We start from the raw sequence: 24,191 nt of genomic DNA on the forward strand, positions 1-24,191 counted from the left end.
ATATACTGGTAAATTATAAGGTTTTCTTACCTATTACCTTTTATAGGCAAGGTCTAATTTTTAGACAGGGGTGAAAGTGTAAGGAGAGGTGCTGCAGTGATCTACAGTAAGAGAAAAATAACATGATTTTCGTAATATTGCACCAGGTAAATGTGTTTAAGACAACTCCTCAATAGTGAGTACGTTAACCCCTTTTTTCATCTCTTCTCTTTAGCGTACCGTCTTAAGAAATGCCCTCCTCCCCCTGTTGTGGAGAATGCAGAGATGATCTATGAAGATGAGGATTTCCAAATAGGTAATAGACATGATTAATAATCATTGGTTTTGATACGGGGAAAAAATGTTGGCTAAAAGTTGCAAAAAACACAACAACTATAACAGAATAACCTGCAAAACTCTTTTATTGATAACAAGTCGGCTGAACCTGCATTCATGCATGACAAATTTGCTTAATTTAGCACGATTTTTTTAATTATATCGTTTGTTACATTCTTCAGAATTAAAAAGGATCATCAGCCTTATCTAATGTGGTACATCATAAGATCAAAATGAAAAACTACCTGATCAGGCTTGTAGTAGGTCATTATTCTGCTGATTGATTACTTCATTAATCTGCCACATTACTTTGCAAATGCATTATCTAAATATAGCAGGCCCATGCTTGTCTGTCACGGTATTTTTTTTTTCTTTTGCTTTATTAGTGGTACAGAGGCACTTGTTCATAAAATCCATTCAGTGTACCTCTATGTATCGGTGTCTTAGAAGCAAATATTATAAAAATAATAGTGACACATTTGCAAAGAAAATTATTTTGTACATAATATTTTAAAGCTGTTGCAATTGCCATGTAGTGTATTAGAAAGACAGTCTCACTGGATACCCCCTGGTTCAAAGGACTTCTTGTGGGATGCTTGCCATAACTGTTCAATAGGGTTGAGGTCAGGGGAATGTGAAACAAAGTTTATCTGAGCCAGCAATCCTTCAGATCCATCGTGGTGTAGTATGAGTCGATCTCCGCAAAGATGCAAACCAGAGGGTGTAGCATATCTTTGAAGAGTGGAGTCCGACTTCTCCTTGGTCACGAGTTGTCAATGCCAGTTCCAGAGCAGGCAAAGCACCTGCAGACTTGAATATTCCCACCACACAAATGTCATGTAAAATGTAGACCACCTCACACATAAAGCCTTGTTGGACGTGGGCAAGAATCTGCCCTCATGCTTAGACAAAACGACTAGCCAGTGTATATGTTGTTTGCTGACTGGACATTTATCTGCACTGACATGACATTTCTGTCAGGTAACAAAAGGAGGTCACTTTTTTAGGCAAACACCTGGTCATGGTTTGGATAAAGCTATTTACAAAGGCCTCTTGATTTTATATGCAATTTTCCAGGCCTTTGTAAATAAACAAACTTTTTTCCCCCATATTTCATAGAAATGATAGCGTTTTAGGCGGGACCCTGTTATATGTACTACTATCAATCTTTTCATAAACATGCATTTTGGTATAAATGATTGCTTGTCAAGTTTTTTCTTTTCTCTCAGCCCTGTTTTGTGTGTGTGATTTGTGAAAAGCAGCTTGCTCATGGTGACCTTTTAGATCAACAGGGCTGTAATTTAAAAAAAGAAAAGAAAAAAGAAAAAAAATCACACATTTCATAAAAGCCAGCCAGATCAATGCACCTTGCCAGTGGCAAATAGAACCCAGTCTGTTTTTGCAAAATATGAAACAATTTTTTTTTGTAGATTTTCACATCCGAGCTTTTATGAATGTAGAAAAGTTTCTTGATTTTTGAATGATCTATTGAGTTTTTTAACCTTTTAATAATTCACTGGCAGCATATTATTTTATTTCAAGGATGATGAAGACATTTACTTTATTTTTTATCAGCTTTTATTTTCAGATTGAAAGTTGTAGGTAAATGCAGTAGTCCTAAAAGGATGCAGACAAACGCAACAGTGATAATAGTCATACTTCATACCTCCCCCGTATAGAGCAACATGAAAAAAGTGCCAAACCTGAGCCCACCACAAGTGAAGCCAATTTGGGCCTGTTTGGCGTAATTATAGGCACAAATATTAAACCTCTCAGACTGTTTGACTGCAGGTGAATTTTACATTCACAAAACCTGCCAGAGTGAATTTCCTTAGAGAGCACTAGCTTTGTTATTGATGTGCTACCAAATTCCAGAATTGTTGAACATTCTCAAGAAAATAATGTGCTTGTTTATTCTGTTTTAAATTGGTCTTTTGCTGTGAGGCACTATACGTCTCCTGGAAGTGCGAAGCATGCGTTACATCACCCGGTAGATTTACAACACTTTAAGATGGAAAACCTTTCTTGTTTTTCTTTGGAAGGCAAAAGAAGCAACATTAATCTGGTGCTCGCTTCTTAAAAAATACAAATCATAAAATGTCAGAGTTTTTTCCCAAAGTTCATAAAGATAGACTCTTTCAAGCCTTAATGTAATACACTCCATTTAGAGGGCTGTTGATTGTGAAAATTGTTGTTCCTTCTCTCATCACTCCTTATTTTCTGTAAAGCGATCCTCTTCTCTTGAAATCCAGTGAAACGGGAGGGCATAAAATCTGCACTCTTCATTTGATGCAAATATGTACTCATTTCAGGAAAAGGCGATTTTCGACTAGTCTTACAACATTAGTCATTTTAGTAATAACAAAGTAAGAAGCTCTTCTTTGAAGAGATGTACAAAGAGATACATGGCAATTATTTTAAAGATTTGTAGAAAGTCAGTGTGTCATCTGTATTAGTAGTCGATTGCGTCTGTTTAGGGTATTTAATATAGTCTTTCATGTACTTATTATTATCCTTTAGATTGGGGTTACAAATAATGTCGTTTCTTAAAAACAGTAGTGAACCTATCAGTTGGAATTTTATGGTCAAAGTTTTCTTTTCTTTGCCTGCCTCGTGTAATAAATTCCCAGAATTTATAATTATATATATGTATGTTATATAATATAATATAATTTTCCAATTTTAGGTGATATTGTGAAGTATCGCTGTTTACCTGGATACACGCTGCTTGGAAAGGCAGAGCTTATGTGTAAACTCAACTCTCATTTGCTCTTTGAAACCCCGCCCCCAACATGTCAAGGTAAGGCATATTTTACAGAAATGATCTATCCTAATATGTTATTATCCTCAGTGTATAGTTGGTTTCTCTTAGGTTAGCATGTATATGGTAAACAGAATATACTTTTTTAAAATGGTTGGTAGTTCTTCGCTTTCTGAACATTTTAGGAACTGTCAAAAACAAAGCAAACCAGACGTTATTGTTGTTGGGTTTTTTTGCCTATGGAAGAGAATTTACTATGCACTGACAAGGGACAGATTAAAATAAGAAGTCAAAATCAATACAGCAAAAGCTGAGATATCCTGACATGTAATTCACCACAAGCTCCAGAATCGACAGATCCTGGCTTTCCATTATTCAACTTCAACTGTCTTTTTGCAAGATCATTCCTGCCTAGTCAACACCCACATTTTCTAGGCTCCCAATTTTGTTGACAAATTTCTATCCACAGCCACAGGATGTATCCTGCAGCTGCTCTAAGTGGTACCCCATGTGAATACTAAACTTATATGGATGTTTAAAGGCAGTTGTGGCTTCCTTTATTTCGTAGTCTTGAAAATGAGTCATGGTTTTGAAAATGAGTCCTATTTAAAAGTGTAAAATTAATTACTGCTTATATTTATCCCACTATTTTATGTACTAGTACTACTACTACTACTGCTGCTAGCAGTAGCAGAAATATTTCCACTGGCATTGTATAAGTATGTTAAGAATCAGAATGAGCAACTTAGTATCTCTTGCCATCTCTATGCTTCTATAATATACCTCTTCCATAAAAGACATGTTGCTTCTCCAATCACATCTCCAAAACTTTAATTATTGTTGTGTAATTATTACATTTGGAGTCAAAACATATAACCCAGCTGCATAAAAGAAGCTCAGCATCATTCTCAGAGAGTTGTCATGTTTCATGTAGGTTAATGCAGGAAATCACTAATTGAAACACAGTCTCACAGTAATACAACTTTTCAAAAAATCAAACTGATATGAAGCATTGTGGCAAAGTTACTTAAATTTTAAGTATTCAAATGTTAATGGTTAGGCTGTAGTTGAACCACACTGACGCTAATGCCGTCAGTCTCTCTAGGAGAGTCTTAGGATTGTGCATTGAAACTGAAAATTAGCTAAACAGTATGTAGCGGCTTTTTATTTTAGCCAGTTTCTCATATATTCCAACAATGGGCATAATAATTCCGTAACACAGTAGTTCATTGTTGGCATGTTGGTTTTGTGAGTAAAGATTCCTCAAAAAAAAATGTTACATGTTCAGTTCTGCTAAGACAACTGGTAATTCTATGAGACACACAAAAAAATATTGATTTATATTATTTGAGAAAATGAGTTTCTTTCCTTCTATAGCCGAGTGTTAAAGAAACACATGGCTTTCTCCATCATGTGAAACTCCTTTTCCTCTATATAAAAAAAGAAAAGAAAGCAGTATTCTTATAACAGGAATTCTAATAAAAATCTCTCTTAGAGGATCTAGCGCTCCTTTTGTGTTTAATCCTGTTAAGGAAACAAACAACATACAGAAAGATTGAAAGAGTTCTGCAGTTATTTTGCTCAAGACTAATAAATGGACCATTTTTAAAGGATGAATCAGTGGGCATGCGGCCGTTAGGTTTCACATATGCTGACATTTTAAACTGTTACGTGACTACCACGCATCTAAAGCAAGAATCAAGGCTGTATTTATTATTCTTAATTCTTTTTACATTTTTGATTGCTTTAACTGGCTTTTTGGTAACCCCTTCAGCCCATTGCCCAGCCAATGAGGAACGGTTTTCATCCTCGGGTGTGATACTGAGCCCTGGGTTTCCTAGCAATTATCCAAACAGCCAGACATGCTCCTGGTTGCTGCGCATGATTCCAGGTACAGTGTGTATCCTGTCTGTCTGTCTGTCTGTCTATGGACACATGTGTGTTGGAATAATCTTGTGACTGAAGACTTACCATCTGCATTTAGATGCAACCAAAGAGACTGATCTCTTTACAGCGAGGACAAAAATTTGAAATTTAACACACAGCTTGAGTGAAATGACACTCAAGCTGTGTGTTATTTACTTAACCTTAACCTGCTTTATTCTTGAACCTGATAGACCTCTGTGTCTGCATTTGGTCTTTCAGCCTAAATATGCATACATTTGCATACGGCTCTGCATGTGTGTGTGCATTTGCTATACACTATGTGTTGCATGTTACAGTACATTTGCGCTTGGCAGTAAATGATTGTTCCCCCCCCCTCAGGTTACACTATCAATATCTATGTTGAGATGTTCCACAGCGAGAAGCAGTTTGATGAACTGGAGATTTTTGATGGTAAACAATCCTTTCCTACATTTGTTACATCTGCACACACACGCGTACTCAGATCCAGCTTTAATTTATGTTTTCTTGTTCAAAATACCAACAGTTCAGTTAATAAGATACATAATACTTAATTCTCATTTGGGGTGTTAGGATTTTACCCCACAGGACTTCCAAGTAGGTTATGGAGCAGGAAATTTGTATACAGAGTAGATGGTGCGCTCTGTGTATAATTTTGTGGCTTTTTGGTGCAGTGTATATTAAGAACTTTATGAAGCTATATTAGAATAATTTGACTAGTGACAGCTAAAAATGTTAATTTTTATACCAATAAACATTATAACAAGCTACCCAAACACATTTTTTAAATGCATATTTTACTGGAATTTCTAAATGGGTTAACACATTTGCACGCAAGTTCTCTCTCTCTATTAATCTTGCGTGATCCAAACAAATGTAAGCTCCCTCTGATATTTCTGAGATTAATGACATCACAGAGGAAGCATCAGTGACCGGGGTGTTTTCTAATCTATTGAAGCATTACTGAACAGTAGACTATTTGGAGAATGCTGTTCAGCTACTATAGTATTTAAAAGTGTCTTTTATAAACAAAATCAAACGCAGACACTGTTCAAGTAATCTGGAGGTAGCAAGTCACTTCTTGAACTTGGTAATTGTGTGTACCTCACATCTAAGAAATTTCATTGCCGCTTCACTTTAGGCTATTTTTCATCTGGAGATATGCATGGAGACTCGTATCTAAGTTTAACTAAGTTTAACTTTATCACATTTTTCCTACTATCATCGCTACGTTTCTTTGCAACAGATACTTAAATGACAAAATAGCGTATTGTCTAAACAGGCACGTCTATAAAAATCAATCACTTGTTGTACATGGCTCTGAAAACTAAATTACTTGTTTCATTAGGATCTTCCGGACAAAGCCCACTGCTTGTTGCGCTAAGTGGTAACCATTCCTCTCAACTGAACTTCACATCAAAGACAAACCAACTCTATCTACGATGGTCCACTGACCACGCAACCAACAAGAGAGGATTCAAGATACGGTACTCAGGTACATCTGGTATCTTCTGAATTATTGATATTATTATTTGATTGAAATAGAATGTCCTTGTGTGTTAGATGTATGCCCATTTTCCAATGTGAGTTTTCTGGAAGGGGCTGCTCTCTTATTCTGCTTTTAAACACAGTACCTAGAAGTCTGTGTGACCCCCCGTGTTAAAACGGTTTTTGACTACTAAATTAGCTGCTCTGTTCTCCTTTAGTGAATAACCATCCCTAATGCTTTTCTTAATAATGAAAGTAATTCATCAAGGTTGTAGGTGGGTGAGCAATGATTATTTAGAAAACATTATTTTTGAATGCATCATGCTACTTATGAGCAAAAGAGAATTAGTAACTCTAATTTGTTAATTTGTCAGATTGAGCGAATTAAATCTGTAGTGGCTTGCCAACACTGTGAGGTTGTGTTGGCTTTTTTAGATTTGGGTTGTAAGCTAGTTCACCACTTAATCATTTTAACTTGTTAAGAATTCGTTAAAGACAATCCCCCAATCTTAGTCATAGAAAAAATAATTTATAGTGACACTAATCCTATTTGGGTTTAGAAGGAGTAAGTCACAAGGCCTGTTTCCTGGCTCTGTGTGCTGAAGGGAAAAAAATTAATGTGATATATTTTAGTCTTTGGGTTATATCTGCAAAACAGCCTTAAGTAACAGAATTGTCTTTCCCCGTGGTGTCTTATTGCATCGACAACAGCATCTCTAAAGAAAACAAAAAAATGATGGGTGGGATTTTTCACTTACTATACATTATTAATGATCTGGAGCTTTAAATTGAAACTGAACATATCTATAGTACAGTTTGTATCATAAATATATGTTTAGAAATGTCTTCTTCTTTGACATGCTGGCATGCTTATGGCTAGGGGGCAGGAAATGTATTATACCTGTGAGGATCCTCAGAAGTATATACTGTAAATGTGTGTTGGCAGATGGAGTAAGCTGCAATAATCACTGTTACGCTTTTTTCTTATTATTCTTTGTGGACCCAGTGTATTGTTTGGCTGTGAAATTAACCCTGCATCATTTTTATTAATTGTATGGCATCTATTTATCATCGGACCATCCTGAAAGCTGGGATAGCCTCATCACTTTTATATATATTTAATAGTTTCACTTGTTAAGATTCACTTGGAAATTCTTGACCCATCTTTCTCTCTCGCGCTCTCTCTACTTTGTTGTTTTTGCCTTAATGCATAAAGGGAGCATTCTGTTCAGGCTGTAAACAAGTATGGTAGTTAGTAAATTTTAAAGAAGTTGTCAGCAGTGGTAGTAGGATAAATAATATATGTCTCAGCATGTCTTCACAGCACATGTGAGAGCAGAGCCATTCCAATTTTTCAAATAAACAATTAAGGTGATGTATTCATCAGCTAAAACTACTACAAATGGAGCTAAAGTCACAATATACAATGCAGTTAATGTTAGAGGAATGGTATAAACACTAGAGTAAAACACAATAACAACATCAAGGTGGAAGCAGTTAAAATAAGTCTAAATGAAAGTTCTGGAAAATTCGACAGATAAATGGAATTATTGTAGACACATAAGAAGGCGTAAGAATAGATTTCAGTGTTGATATAGACCAAGACCAAGTCAAGGACTCTCTGCTCTGTACTTGGACAAGAGCAGCCTTCGTCAGAATGGTTTAAAAAATTGTAGTTATAAGTAAACTCATGGAGCTGGATACAATAAGCAGGGATGATTGCTGGACTTCTCAGAAGGATTTGGCATTTAGATAAACCCACTTGTCAAGACAGTAAGGTTATCGGTGTTAGTTGGCCTAATAATTGGCAGTTAAAGGTTTGGTGAAGCTATTTGCTTGGGCAAGAGTTGGATTTAAAGTCAGCTTGTAGATACATTAGGGTAAAAGATGGTGTCACCTGTTAGAAAGCTCTGTTTTAATGGCAGAGTATAACAGAGAACAACAAAAAAAGATACTGACCACAAAGCCTCAATATTATTGGGCTTCCACAGGAATATCTGCTCAACCTTTGGTAGAATTCTGTGTTTATTGGCATCTCATTAGCTGATGACTATTTGGTAAAATAAATAATAGCAGAACTGACACTTTGTAGATAGATTTTTGTCTCTCCGTGGTTCATGACCCTGTGTTTGAAGATAAAAACTCTTCCTCTACTGACTATGCTGGTTATTACTGCTTACTTATATATGCACAATTCAAACATTATATTGTCTGATGGGAACTATGACAGAAAAAAGGAAAGGAAAATCATATGAAGTACCCTTTAAACTTTCCTGTGACTAAAACTTCCAGAGATCTTCAGTAATAAACAACAACTGATACTCTGATGTGCTGGTCTTGAGATAAAATATTATCTGAATGGAGCCTGTGTCCCTTTATTGAAATTATACACACTGAGATATAAAGGAGGACCCTAAATGAATAATGATTATGTTACAGAGAAATGCTATGATAGGATGATAAGATCTGAAATGGTGAATAAAAAGGAACAGATGACATATGACACTTCTAGGAAAGAAAGATTCACAGACTCTGTTGTCCTGATCAGAGTGGGAATGTCATTCCACTAATGTGAAGCCAAGAGGGAGGAGAGCCAAGATCAGGTGAAGCAGTGACCACATCAGACAGAGAAGTGAGAGCCAAGCGGCCCTTGAGTGCCGTGTTCTAGCTACTGTTTAGAGTGGTATTCATGCTCTACCACACTCGCACTCTGCTCTAAGATGACAAAACACTGCACTACTTGGAAAAATTCAGAATAAGTGCAATATCTTCTTCTAGTTCATGATTATTCTGTTTGCTTTGGGATTCTGCTCACTAAGTTCACTAATAGATGGCATTTACTTTTTGTTTTCTTCAGATTGCCTGGAGTGTTACAATTAATGTCACCAAGTTTTCAGACTCTCTTAAACTCTTAAACTGTCATGCCAGTTTGTTATTTTTAGCTTAGGAAATCAAATTATTTGTACAATTTGACTGTCGATTAAGCTATCCGCTGAGAACACTTTTTTATTGTGTGTCTTCTCTCTGTCCCTCTTTGTTTCTCTGCCTCCAGCTGCTTACTGTAGCATTAATGATCCTCCACTGAATGGCGGTGTGGTCAACCGAACCAAACTTCGCCCAGGTAGCAGACTTCAGTACTTTTGTAATCGTGGTCACAGGCTGGTGGGCTCAAGCAATGCCACCTGCAAGCTCGACTCCAATGGGCTTTTCCAGTGGGATACCCCACCGCCTTTTTGTCAAGGTAAAATTTTAAACCAATTATTTCTCAGTCTTCTTAGTGATAATGATAAAGGTAAAAAGGATTAAAAAATTGCAGTTGTAAAGGATTCCTTGTGCAACACTTTTCTTTTTGTTATGTGGTAGCTGTCTCATGCGGCATACCTCCGTCACCGGGAAACGGCAGCTTCCATGCTTACCAGTATACTGTTGGGAGCCAGGTCACCTATCAGTGTAACCATGGCTACCACCTTGACCCAGGTGTTCCGATGACTGCCATGTGTTTGGAGGATGGCAGCTGGAGCAATGCTGCCTCAGTCTCCAGATGTCTACGTATGTATTTCTAACTTTATTATAAGGATGGGTAAATGTATTAGTTGACAAAAAAGTAAGCACTGGTATATCGAGAAAAAGCTAGAGCCTCTCGCTGGAAGCTCTCTTCTCAGTGTCCAGGATGCATTTTGAGAAGATGACTCACACATCATTTATTTTTCAAAAAAAACTTTTGTCCACTAAATCAATAATTAATTTGGAGTTTGTTTAGAATTATAAATAAGTAATTTATACAATTATAATTTATACAAATAGTACATTATCAGAGATTTTAATTAAGAATTAAAAGTCACCTGCCGTTCAGTTACATTTTATATAACTGTATCATTTCATTAATTTTTTGTCCAGCGGTCCACTGCCCCAGCATTGACGACGTCCTCTCAGGTCACATGCTCTACCGCCTAATTTCTGGTAGGCTGGGAGAGTTTGGTTCTGTGGTGATGCTGGAGTGCTCAACTGGGTACTATTTAGGTGCGGGGCATCGGACTCTTCGGTGCCTTGCCAACCGAACTTGGGAGGGGTCAGATGCCCCAGCTACCTGTAAGAGTAAGTACTGATACACACAAAGACACTATTATGACTGTCTTAGCTCATAATCAGCTGATGCCCTCACTTAAGTGCATGATAATAAAATTAGTATTTGGTGCACCTTCTAAATTTCCTCTAGTAGAATTATACTGAACATTATTCAGTCAGATCATACATAAAACTGTCACGGTTCAGCTGTGTGGCAGGCAGGATGTAGGACCCAAACGCAGGACTCACAACACGGGAGGTTAACTGAAAATGGCAGCTTTATTGCTGGGAAATCCACCATAACAAAAACTCACAGAAAACAAACAAAAGCCCTCACCATGGTAATTAAGGACTGAAACTCTGGAAAACTAGAATGTAAGCTGGATCACAAGAAAACAAACCCTGGAACTGAGAAGCTAGGATCTAAACAGGCACATGAGGGGAACACACAGCAGGGACGGGGTTACGACACGACAAGGGGCAAAGAAAAACAGGGGTTAAATACACGAGGGAGTAATGAGGGAATGGGAATGGGCCGCACACTTGACAAGGACTATCAAAATAAAACCGGAACAAGAGACATTTACAAAAATCTGCCCATCATTTTTTTATCTTTTCTTCCAAGGAGTTTGACTTTCATGTAATTTTTTAAAGCACGCTTTCTGAAAGTGTTCAAAGTTTTTCTTTTGAAATCGGCTGCCTATTTTTTCCCATTTTCAGTCCACCCCTTGTATCTGACCATTTTCAGAGGAATGGGCTTTTGTTCACCTTGGTCAGGAAAGGTCAGCTAACCTCAAAATTACTGAAGCAGTGTGAGATCATCTTGACAGAGAACTGAACAAAAGGCAGTGAAAATTGATTATCCTTCAAGAAGCCTGGAAAACCATTTCTAAAGACTATTTAAAGAAATGATAAGAAATTTGCCTAAGAGATTTCAGACTGTTAAAAAATAAAGGTGATCATACAAAATATTGACTTTCAAGACCTTTTAAATGGCATAAATGTTTTTGCTATATGTTCTGTAGTTCAGGTATGATTTCTAATCAGTGCACCTGTTTCCCATTTTCCTAGCAAGATATAAAGAAATGAGGGGAGACGTGGAAGAATTAAAGAAAGCTACTTTCCTAGCACAATTGCCATGTTTAGTTTAAAAAACAACAACAACTCTTTTCACCTGCTGTGAGGGGCAAGTATGCATGTGCATAATCCTCTGTCATTGGTATATTTGAGAGGGAGCTGCTTTATGTTTGGTTGTGCGTGAGGTTTTATCTATTTCTTCTACTTTTTTGGAAATTAGTTACCAGGGGTGTATGTGTTTCGAAACGCCTGAGGATATTAACCACTGCACATTGTCTAGGGACTGTGTCTCTTTCAAACAGAATGCAGTCTGTGCTTCCTAAATGTGGGGTATATGCCGATAGTAGTGAAATACTGTCTATACAAATACAGTCTTACTATGCAATGCGTCTTTGCTGCTTGTTTCATAAAGAGAGGCTGTGACAGAACATTGGGACTTTGACAACTTTCCAGTAGGCTACAGAATTTCATACTGTTGCATAATATATGATATGCCAATGGAAAAGTGAAATGTGTACACTGGAGAAGTTTAAAAAAAATGATTACAATTTGAAATGTATTTTACATTAAGCCAGTGGTTTAAAGACTTTATTTGGATATGTTTTTGTTAATTTCTCTTGGTAGTGTTTGAGCTGACCTACCTATCATTGCAGCAGTTTCAAGGGATTTGGCAATGTAACAGAAGTGTCTGTTTAAATTAGCCAGTGACTTTAAAGCTGTGTCTCCCAGGATATTAAGATAGAATTAGCTTAAATCTTCTGAAGGAAATAAATTCAGATAGATATTGTGTTGGAAAACAAAAATGTACCATGTTTAAATTTAGGATGGTAGTCTTGTAATGCTTCATTTAACTGACCAATCATGATGAAGGCTTGACGACACAGACCACTTTATTTGCAGATTTTGTAAAAGATGGAAAAGTATCATTTGCACCACGATGTTATGTAATGTGTAATTTGTTACTTTGTAATGACACATTTATTTCATTATTTAGTTATATCCTGCGGGGAACTTCCTTCCCCACCTTTTGGTACCAAACTGGGGACGTTGACCACATTCGGAGCAACTGCGATCTTTATGTGTAACCATGGCTACACGCTGGTGGGATCCCACGTGAGGGAGTGTGGCGCTAATGGGCTGTGGAGTGGTGTAGAGACCAGGTGTCTAGGTAATGTTCATTGAATGTGATAAGATGTTCAAGACGTTGTGGTTTATCCTAAGTCCCTTTGGCACAAAAATTAACAATTTGATTCATTGGAAAAGAAATGTAGCAAGCTGTTAAAGTAAAATCAAAGCATTGACTCATCTCATATTACATTAATGAGAAAAATCCAACCTGATTAGTACCTCACTAACACCATGGAATAGATCACCTAAGTCAATGTAATGAACACGGAGAGCCTATATGTACAACTTTGATAAGGTAGCGCATTGTTAATATTCATGTTTCACCTGCAAATTTCATATCCACCCTCATATTCTTTTGAGATATTGATGACAAAATATAACAGTATTTGTCATTTATTGATAGAGATGATATTTGCTGACCTAAAAAGACAATAATAATACTATCTCTTAAAATTAGAAATAATTGTAACAATTTTAAAAAGGCTAGTTATTTTTAACTTTTAACCTTTGGCAATAACCAAGTGACCGTTCAGAACTGGGTGGACTATTTACCATTTACCATTAGATACACAAACATCAAGAAAAAGGGATCGACTTTGAAACACATCTGTTAACAGATGTAGTGTCAAATACAATTCAGAATCTCTTTACACCTCAGCTCGCAGGAGTCTTGCTTTTTATGTGCTGAAGCTTTAAGTAACCCCAGGCAGATGTAGTGCATGAAAAAAATGTTTAAAGGACTGTTTTTAAGAGACTTTTGTTCATCTGTAATTGCTCCAAGTTTAGAACTAAAGTCTTTGAAGGTGATTTGCAAAGACAGACATTTGAAAGTTTAAGCATCTAAGCTCCTACATATAATTTGGCAGTCCACAGTGACTGCTGGCACAATGAGCCAGAATGTGTTTAAAATCAGGGCTCAGCACACAAAACCAGCTTCAGTGATGTGTGAGTGAGTTAAAGATGCGTTTCATTGTGCTGTATTAATTTCTGTCACTTTGCTTCTCCCAGCTGGTCACTGTGACTCTCCAGATCCTATAGTCAACGGCCACATTAGCGGGGATGGATCTAGTTACCGTGACACAGTTGTATACCAGTGCATGTTAGGATATCGCCTAATTGGCACATCAGTCAGAATCTGCCAACAAGACCATCGGTGGTCTGGAACAACACCTGTCTGTGTCCGTAAGTTCACAATACCAACAACATCGTGGTTTGGAGTTAAAGATTGTTTGCTGCTTTTGTCAAATATGAAAAGCTAAAACCTATATTGTTAAATGAAGAAAATCTTCAGAGACATCACACAATTTATTCTTTTAGAGTTTACATTTTTTTTTCAGTGAATATATCTGTGCACCAACATTAAAAAAAAGTTGGAAATATCACACAATATCAAGAGGGAGAACCACAATACTTATTCCGAACCTCAAGTTTCTCATCACATTTCTCTCCACTCTTTCTCTCTCAGCAATAACTTGTGGTCACCCAGGCAACCCAGCCAACGGGCGGACCAATGGCACCGAATTTAATCTCAATGATGTGGTCAACTTCACCTGCAACAGAGGTTACGTCCTAAGTGGAAATGCTCGGGCTCAGTGCCGACTTAACGGACAGTGGAGCAGCCCCTTACCAGTCTGCAAAGGTCTCGTCCACATTCATTAACACAGAGCTAGCAACTCATCCACATGCACATCCTTGTAATGCTTTATTTATTTATTTTATTTTATTTTTTTCACTTTTAAAATCATAGAATCTGTGTGAGGAGCCAACATGATGCTATCGACATCTGTTGAGTAAAATCATAACCAAATAAAAGAAAAGGCCTCAATGACAAAAATGATCCCTAGGTTGTATTGTAAAAAAACAGACTTTCCTTTAAATTGTGGATTGCCGTGGTATGTTCAGCATGTGTTGACTGAATTTGCTTCTACCCACATTATGTAAATGAAATTGCTTTTGGAACCAAGTCTGCTGCTAGTAAAAGAGAGAACACAACAAAATCTTATCTGCAAGATGAATTCAGACACAATCAGTGTATCTCCAAATAAACTAATAAATTCATTCGTGCGCAAACACAGCTGGGTACATGTCCAGAGACATGCTCTTTTCCTCTGCTAACCATGCACGGTCATTACAGTACAAAACTCTCTAGACCCCTGCTAGTGTAACAGTTATGATATACTCAAGCACGCACACACACAAGCATTTTGCAAAGTCATGAGAGCAGATCGATACAACGTAGTTGCTCACATGGGTTTCCCACTGAAGCGATTCATCCTCGCTTGCCTGCTTGCTTTCTCCATCTCCCCCACATTTTCTGTCTTATCCTGCTCTCCCTCCCTCTTTTTACCTCACAGCAGCAGCTGTCAATTATAAGACTGAAACTTTCTTTGTTCCCATAGGGTGCCAAACACACACACACACACACACACACACACACACACACACACACACACACACACACACACACACACACACACACACACACACAAACACACATAGGCGTCTCCCCCATGGACTTGAATTTGAGTGAATGTCAGTCTCCCCTGCGACATGGGGAAAATCAAACTCCACTCTTATTGGACTGGCATCTACCCAGAGAGAAAAAGTACAAGGGACAGGAGGAGGGAATAGGGAACAAAATGCTTCAAAAAACAGAGCAGGGTATGACAAAAGAGCAGTTTAAAGAAGACCAGAGCAGAGCAGCATGGATGATATGAAATTGTAACTTTGTTAAATGGTAATTTAGTATTCAGTACTCAACCCCACAAAGCTCCCAAGATATATAGCCATCACCTTTATATATGCTTGCATTGTAAAAACTTTGTAAATACTTTTAAATGGCTCTTCTGCTCTCTCGTACAGTGGTGAACTGTTCTGACCCCGGTCATGTGGAGAATGGCGTGCGCCAATCCGGCCTTCGTTACCCAGAAGTCTTCAGCTATGGTGTGACTGTATCAATCCACTGCAAACGAGGCTTCTACCTTTTGGGTTCTGCACTCCTTACATGTCAGCATAATGGACTGTGGGACCGGCCAATCCCTCGTTGCCTAGGTATGGGTGAACAAGTGAAGGTAGTCGGGGAAATATTTGGCTATATGTCTTTCCTGTTGTGAACAGAAGAATTTTGGGATTTTTTTTATAAGAACATGCCTTCAAAAAAGTAGTCACAAGCAGGTAGCTTTTTTTTTTTTTTTTCTGGAATAGGCATTTGAGGATTGAAATAGCCTGAAGAGCCTTTGAGAGTAGGATAAGGAGGAGTGGATGAGAGAGTGAGAGCAAACGAGAGGGTTCAAGAAAGAAAATGGGAAGAAAGTAATCATAAAAGAAAAGGGTATGAAAGAAAGAGTCGTAAAGGTTTGAGTATGATTTGTGTCCATGTGTGTTTACAGAAAAAGAAAGTTGGAATGTGTCTCATAAGGCTATAGGTGGTCTTGTTAGAAAGCTACCATTCCTGATAGAAACAAAGAGATTAAACTAGAGAGTGATAGTGAGAAGGAAGCAGATTCACAGATGAAGAGGGGAACAGAAGGTGAACAAAAGCTTAGAATAAAGACACAGGAACAGAGGTGTAGAGATGAGAAATCAGACAGAGAGGAAGGAAGGGGCAGACACCGGTGAAGCACTTGGCGTCTGTGCATCGAGCGTTGCATTCGCAAAACAAGGTCTTATCGGAAAATTGGGGGGAAAGGGGTGATGACAGAGGGGCAAGGAGAGGATGGAGTAATACAATTTGGGGGTGAGGAGAGATATCAGAGGACAAGTCATTTGGCAGCAATAGAAAATCGAGAGCAGTTCCATATCAGTGTCCTCCAGAAACTTGTGCTTTGTAAAACATAGATTTCTCCGAAGCTGAAGAAAAAAAATTGGGCGTCTGTTGCTTAAATGCTTTGGAATGATTTTTTTCTAGTTTTCTACATAGAAGAAAAGCAGAGATGCTTTCAGTGATGTCTGGCTGAAGTGAATTTAATTTCAGATGAGTTATTGGTTTTCTCTCCCTCTCCCAGGCAATTCAGTTAAACTCAATAAGCTTTACTTGCATGCCCGTATGCTACAATGTGGTGTAAGCAAGGCAGGTTTAATTATTTATGTGCATATGTTTTATTGTACAGTTGCAAAGTCATAATACGTTGTCTTGTATTGGTTAAGGTGCATATCACACAACCAAAACATCCTTGGTTGTCTTCCAGTTCACCTTGGTTGAACAGCTAGCGCCTCTGTCTCATGCTACGTTTAATGTCTACACTTCTTTCTTTTTGCAGTCCCTGTTTGTGTATTTTGACACAAGCACGCACACACAAAAACAACAAGGGCTTGCATTAATCCCACCCCTCTTTTGCTGAAAACACTCTCCTGTTTGCTGTCTCTGCAGTGACCCAGCTGCACAACCTGAAGCAATAGTATCTGTAATCTATAGTTGGACGCATCCACACTCAAACACACATTCAGAGACATACACGAACACTCACACACTAAACCCTTCTTTATCTCTTTCAATCTCTTGCTGTCTCTGTAGCTATTTCCTGTGGTGACCCTGGTGTACCCCCTAATGTAGTAGTATCTGGGACCAACAGTTGGACATATGGTTCAGTACTGCAGTACTCTTGTCTACCTGGTGGAGTGCTTGTGGGCAATGCTACTCGCCACTGTCAGGAAGATGGTACATGGAGTGGAGCACCACCCTACTGCACTGGTAAAGTCAAAGTAGTTGATATACCTGCATGTCTAATAGACACGATTTACATTTTGTGCAGGATTAGGGCTAAGTTGAATGATTCACTGTTGCTGTCATACATATTCGCACTCAAAGCACACGATAAGTCTGTGCCTGTTTTTACATGTAAGGCAAATGTACCACATCTACACCGAGGCTTTCAACAAGGAAATCTGTATCCAGAAATGCCTTTTTAATAAGGCTTTGCAGAACACAATTGCTAATATAAAATATTACAGAATGGCAAGCGCTCCTGCTCACAACAACAGTGTGCAATTTGTACCAATCAATCAATCTTTATTCCAGACTCATGTAAAACACATCAACAAAAACAAAGAAAAAATACACTCAGATCACCTTCCCACAAAGAGACAATTGTACCAGCCCCTGCTGGTGTTGAGCCACCTTTGTATCTTCAGTGATAAGCTCAGGGCATTAGTATAGGCTGCATGAGGTTTATGTAGACTCACCTTCCTATAGTTCCTATAGTTTGTCCACAAGTATGAAGTATGCAGAGATGTACAGTATGCTCTAAAGAGAACTCTTCTGGTGTTTGAGCTATAATAAGATGTCCAAGATATTTGACCTCATTACAGACAATAAGATTATTATTCGACAATTTAAATTTGGAAAGTCTTAGATGTTTGTCTTCATTGGTTCTACAAATGATGACAGTGCTCTTACAGGCATGGTATCTAATATCATGTTCCAAACCATAAGCAGAATGTAATGTATGCGAAGGAGCTGCTGGAGACCAGCACTACCTGGACTGAAGAGCACAAGATTATCTGCACACACACACAGAATTTACCATCTAATCTGATAAAATTACTTACTGTTCTTTGTATTTGTTTATTTGTATCTATATCTTTACTGTACCCTGAGCTCTGAGAAAAACAGTTTTGGCTGACAACGCCTTATTCTGTGGTCTCAAAGACAAAAAGGTTCATGCTGACTTTGGAGCCACTACATACTGTCACCATCATTATATGATCATTTCTAGAGTTTGCTTGCTTGTACACTACCAGTCAAGTTTGGACATTTAATGGGATTTAATGGGTTTTCTTTATTTTCATGACTATGTGCATTTTAGATTTTCACTGAAGGCATCAAAACTATGAATAAACACATATGGAATTATGTAGTAAATCTCAAAACATGTTTTATATTTTACATTCTTCATAATAGCCACCCTTTGCTTTGATTACTGCTTTGCAAACTCTTGGCATTCTCTCGATGAGCTTCATGAGGTCGTCACCTGAAATGGTTTTCCAACAGTTTTGAAGAAGTTCCCAGAGATGCTGAGCACTTGCTGGCCCTTTTGCCTTAACTCTGCGGTCCATCTCATCCCAAACCATCTCGATTGGGTTAAGGTCAGGTGACGGAGTGCTGGCCAGGCCATCTAGCGCAGCACTCCATCACTCTCCTTCTTGGTCAGATAGCCCTGTTGAAAAATAAATGATGGTCCAACTAAACGCAAACCGGATGGGATGGCGTGTTGCTGCAGGATGCTGTGGTAGCCATGATGGTTCAGTGTGTCTTCAGTTTTTAATAAATCCCCAACAGTGTCACCAACAAAGCACCCCCACACAATCACACCTCCTCTATGTTTGACGGTGAGAACCATGCATGTAGAGACCATCTGATCACCTTTTCTGTCTCGCACAAAGACACAGCGGGTGGAACCAAAGATCTCAAATTTGGAATCATCAGACCAAAGCACAGATTTCCACTAGTGTAATGTCCATATCTGGGCTCTAATCCGAGGTGCTGTTAACTTGCAGTTTCTGAGGCTGGTGACTCAGGTTAATTTATCCTCAGCAGCAGAGGTGACTCTTGGTCTTGCTTTCCTGGGGCAGTCCTTACGTGAGCCAGTTTCATTGTAGCGCTTGTTAGTTTTAGCAGTTTTCCAGACTGACTGACCATCAGTTCTTAAAGTACTGATGGGCTGTCGTTTCTCTTTACTTGTTGATTGGTTCTTGCAATAATATAAATTCTAACAGTTGTCAAATAGGGCTGTCATCTGTGTACCAACCTGCATAACACAGCTTATGGTCCCAACCCCATTAAGAAGGCAAAACAATTCCACAAATGAATCCTGACAACGCACACCTGTAAAGTGAAACCATTTCATGCGACTACATCATAAAGCTCATTGACAGAAGGCCAGGGGTTTGCAGCGCTGTTAACAAAGTGTCCCTACTTTCAGGAATCTAAAATATAAAACATATTTAGAGTTATTTATCAATTTTTTCTTTGCTACATAATTCTATATATCTTGTGTCGTATATTTGATGTCTTCAATATGTATCTACAATGTAGAAAGTAGTAGAAATGAAGAAAAAACATAAAATGAGAAAGTGTGTCCAAACTTTTAACTGCTAGTGTATACATACTATGCAGAGATCTTGTCAGATGGTAAACAGTACCAGTAAAGGCTACAGAATAGCAAAGACTCACTGATTAAAGGTAAAAACAGTAGAATTCCAGGGAACTGAATAATGAAACAAGTGTTTTTTGAGAGCAAAAGATTGAGCTATTAAAAAAACAGCAACACCCCATCTGGAACAAAAACAATGAGCCATACCCCACAGGCAAGTCAGTACTAAGACATCTTTGTTTTGCCTCAGCATAATATACTGTGAAGTATTAACTGGAACTGACAGGTATCTCTGACTGACGGACAGGCTCCTTGTGTGTTTCAGAACCACTCAATTGTTCACCGTATTGTTTTTTGATTTTAGATCAGAGACTGTGATGTACTGTATTGAGGAAATGACAGTGGTAGACAGTCACCTAAGAAACGTCATATTATGATTGAAAGTTAGTCCTTGTGCTCTATGAATATTTATCTCTAGATTCGATTTTCCACTTTCCACAGTTCCAGACATGAATAACATACCAGAAGCGACGCCATAATTTTAAATCAGTTAATCAATTTAATAAGTGACGAATTGCAGCAAGCTGTTTATATCGTTGATTATAATTACCTACCTTCCAGCTTACTGAGAACTAACCACCCCATGACCACGCTGCCCTTCATCGCACATGTCCTCCCATTTGTTCTACAAAAAAAGATGAAGGGAGAAATTATTTGAACATTTTCAAGCTGTTAAAAAAAACTTTGTTCAGTTTTTATATGCTTTTTATTGCATTACAAATTTATGACTATGTCACCATTTGACAGTTTTGCTTGTGTAAATTATCGTGACAAAGTATTTTATGTCATTTTTGTTACCTCTGCAATTTATCACAAACACAGAGACATGATGATCTCTTACATGCTGGAAACTGAGCACACTTTATACTACAGGGCATATTTCCTGGCTTGAACTGCAAATGTTAGAAACAGGCAGGAATAGAGAGGTGGCAGAGTTCTTGTTCACTTCTCAGGTTGTAAGCATTCCTCTACACTGGGGTTACACAGATCCCACAACACTACAACCGATCATTTCTAAACTCAGCATCAACAGTCTCAACAGCTGAAATGCAATAAGCTTACTCTGCTGGCCTCAAAACAGAGCACTCAGCAGGGCAGAATACATCCTGCAGCTGAAGAACTCATTGAGATGCAAGACACCGCATTTGGCGCTGTACCCTGTTAAACTCACAAATCCCTACCGATGGAATTTAAGCTGCTAAAATTGTAACGCGCTCAGTGCTTTTAATGCTAGAACAATTTGGTATAGCCTAAATGCAAAGTACAGTTCTACAAAGTTTGCATGTCTGAGTATGTGCATCTATGTGTGAGTTACTGTATATGAAAAGGGTAAGCAGGCAAATTGTGTCATTGCAATTTCTCCAGTGCATATGGTGTTTAGTTGATGTTGTTGACCTCTAGCATGAATGCTAGCATGTATTTTTAGCATAATGATCCCAGTGAGAGACGACCTCCTGATCTAGCATTTTATCATTTAGTTGCACAAAATCACTAAAACCTATTAGAACTAATGGACATGACTGCAGCAAGTGTATTTGGATTCACTGTGCAAATTGATGTGCTTTGATGTGTTTCTATGTTTGTGTCGCAGCAGTCCAGGATTATGTTGGGGGGTGGGGGACTCATTTGGTTTTTAAGAGCATTGTTGAGTTTGGTACATTAACTTTATGCTTGCTTTCTTGCTGTAGGTGTGAGTGCTGGAATCTGTGGAGACCCAGGGATCCCTCCTCATGGTGCCCGTATAGGAGGAGAGGAATTTAAAACCAAGAGCCTTTTGCGCTTTAGCTGCGAGGCAGGATATAACCTGATTGGGTCAGCCGAGAGGACCTGCCTTCATAATGGCACCTGGAGTGGTACACAGCCTGTCTGTCAAGGTGGGAAGTGTCAAAATGACCATTTATATTCCTCATGTTAGGTGAAAGTTTGGCACTTGAACTTGAGTGAAACGTAAACTGCAGCTTACACTTTAAACAGCATATAGAACTTTTTATTTATTTAGTTATTTTCTGTCATAGCGTTGAAAATCGAAGCAGTACTTTCTACTTGACTCGAGATAGATATTTATGGGCTCTTCTTATCTGTATTCTATTTATATAGAGCCTTTAAAAGGCTGCTGCTTGCTTTATACAAGAAATTTAAATGTGACAACATGCTGAACTGTCTGTTTTGAAAACATACACTTTGATGGCAAGTCGTCTTTGTCTCTTTTGAGGTTACCTTTGGGCCTCAGACTAGATTCTATAAAACATTGCCTTAAAAATATACCCTGATATAAAAGGAACCAAACAAGATTTGCTTATAAAGTCTTCGTGATATATGGATTTAATCATTTTGATCTTTATCCTAAGTATTTTCTTTTTTGTGAGAGTCATAGTGATTTAGATAAAGTAAGAGTGAAAAGCCCATATTGGATAATTGATATTACACATATTTATTGAGTCTTTGGGTTTTCGTAAACTTCTTTTTAACTCATTTTACTTCATTTTATTACTGTAATATGTTGGCCAGACTGAGATGGTCCACCATACTTTGCCCATATGTGATACAGATAGAGTTAAATATAGAGGTTTTATGTTACAAATGCTGATATTACACTTCTTGGGTTTTCCGTTTCTTTTATTGCGTTGAATATTAATGAGCAGCTGCCTCGCAGTCTGCCATTTTTCATTTGCTTGCTAGAGACACTTCTGCAAAACTGATCTCCAACGTCTCTCATCGGCGTGCAAAGCATGCTCTTGGTTTGCTGCTGGCTCTAAAAGTGAAGACAAGAGTCTTTTTTGCACTCTTGCCACAGTGCAAGTTGCTGTAAACTTTAGTTGGCACTCCCTACTTGTGCATATGTGAAAAATAAATGATAACTGCAGTTTGGGGTATGATAATGCAAAATGAATTATTGACCTCTGCAGAACCCTCTCTATGTTCTTGGTCTGGTTCTGGTTCACACATAGTTGCATCACACTTACAGAGTTATATCTGTAATCACATAATTAGGATACACAACCAACATTCCTTTGCCACACTGTGATTGACCTATTAGAGTAGGCTGGGCCATTTGGGAGGACAGCTTAAAGAGACAGGAAAGAAAAAAACAGCGTGTTTCAGAGTTTGTGTAGCAGTGTGAATTTTACTACAGTATGTGTACATATTTTGATCCTACATAAAGCCATTCATTTTTAAATAAACATTATAGGCTATTGAGTGAGTGTAATTCCACTGCGGTCTAAAATTCTGCAGCAAGAACGCAATAATAAATCATTAACAACGTTGTTTGTCCATAAGTGGTCATTTTAATATGTTTTCAAAATTCAGAGATGTAACACCAGAGACGCATAATGTAAGACGATTGTTGAATTTAAAATATGAAGACTCAAGTTTGTTTGTTTGTGTTCATGCTTAGACACAAAGGATTGAAGTGTGTCACTCGTAAATAAGTTGGATCTTTGACAGCACTGTGTTAATAAACGGCATCCTATAGTCGACAACAGCAGTTTCCAAAGACACTCTTTGAACCCATGGGAATCCAGGGAAAATTAAAGTGGGTCCCCCTAGAACTGTAGAGACACTGGAACCATTAGCTGCTGCCTGTGTAGCCTTGCCGATTTTCACCACAGATATTCAGGCCGAGTAAAGCAGACATGGTCTACACTGTAGTCTGATGCAAATTTTAAATTCAATTGGATAGACAATTTATTCTCGCACCAATTTGAGTTGCTAGGTCGAGGAAGAGGGAGTCACAATGTATCAGTGCTTGTTTATGTGCCTGTGACACAAAAAGTCACCGGTATACTAACAATAGGACAAAGCGTACTTACTGTTATACGTAAATTTAGCTGCTAAATTGCATGTGTTTTTTTTTCTTCCTGTTGGAAATCATTATCTTTAGACTGTATGTGTTTAAAATAATACAGATGGCTGAAACTTTAAGACACAGAGCTCTAAACTGAAATTATACCAAGCTGTTGTGGAAAGCGTGTGGTTGAGAAACTGCAGAAAGTCTCTAATTTTAACCTCTTGTAAGTCTTGACTTGCTTGCATATGTTGAAAAACTGACGTAAATATCAAGTCAGTCGTACAGACACACACACACCTTAGAAGTGTGTTTGTGTGTGCCATTGTCTGTGATTGTGTAAGGTAATTATTTATGTCTGTCTACAGTTGTTTTTCATTAAGCTAATAGTGGTTAAAAGCTGATTCAGAGAGGGTAAGACATCTGTCACTGACACACACAAATGCAAAAAAATCCATACACACTTCCAATTAAATACACACTCATCTACAGACTGTTACTCACAGATTTAAAG

At 38.0% G+C, this 24,191-nt stretch overlaps 1 protein-coding gene across 1 annotated transcript in view; it reads left to right on the forward strand.

Moving 5' to 3' along the window:
* Nucleotides 1–24,191, forward strand: part of LOC120721224 (CUB and sushi domain-containing protein 1-like) — a 412,254-nt gene that overhangs the window by 361,932 nt on the left and 26,131 nt on the right. The window contains 14 exon segments of the mRNA XM_040011416.1: nucleotides 215–295; nucleotides 3,002–3,115; nucleotides 4,851–4,967; nucleotides 5,342–5,413; nucleotides 6,330–6,476; nucleotides 9,522–9,710; nucleotides 9,833–10,018; nucleotides 10,367–10,564; nucleotides 12,606–12,779; nucleotides 13,748–13,921; nucleotides 14,205–14,378; nucleotides 15,602–15,790; nucleotides 17,253–17,429; nucleotides 21,579–21,764. Coding sequence (XP_039867350.1) covers nucleotides 215–295; nucleotides 3,002–3,115; nucleotides 4,851–4,967; nucleotides 5,342–5,413; nucleotides 6,330–6,476; nucleotides 9,522–9,710; nucleotides 9,833–10,018; nucleotides 10,367–10,564; nucleotides 12,606–12,779; nucleotides 13,748–13,921; nucleotides 14,205–14,378; nucleotides 15,602–15,790; nucleotides 17,253–17,429; nucleotides 21,579–21,764 — 2,178 coding nt within the window.

The sequence above is a fragment of the Simochromis diagramma genome, unplaced genomic scaffold (genome assembly GCF_900408965.1).
Source record: "Simochromis diagramma unplaced genomic scaffold, fSimDia1.1 OVJJ01000603.1, whole genome shotgun sequence".
Lineage (NCBI taxonomy): Eukaryota > Metazoa > Chordata > Actinopteri > Cichliformes > Cichlidae > Simochromis > Simochromis diagramma.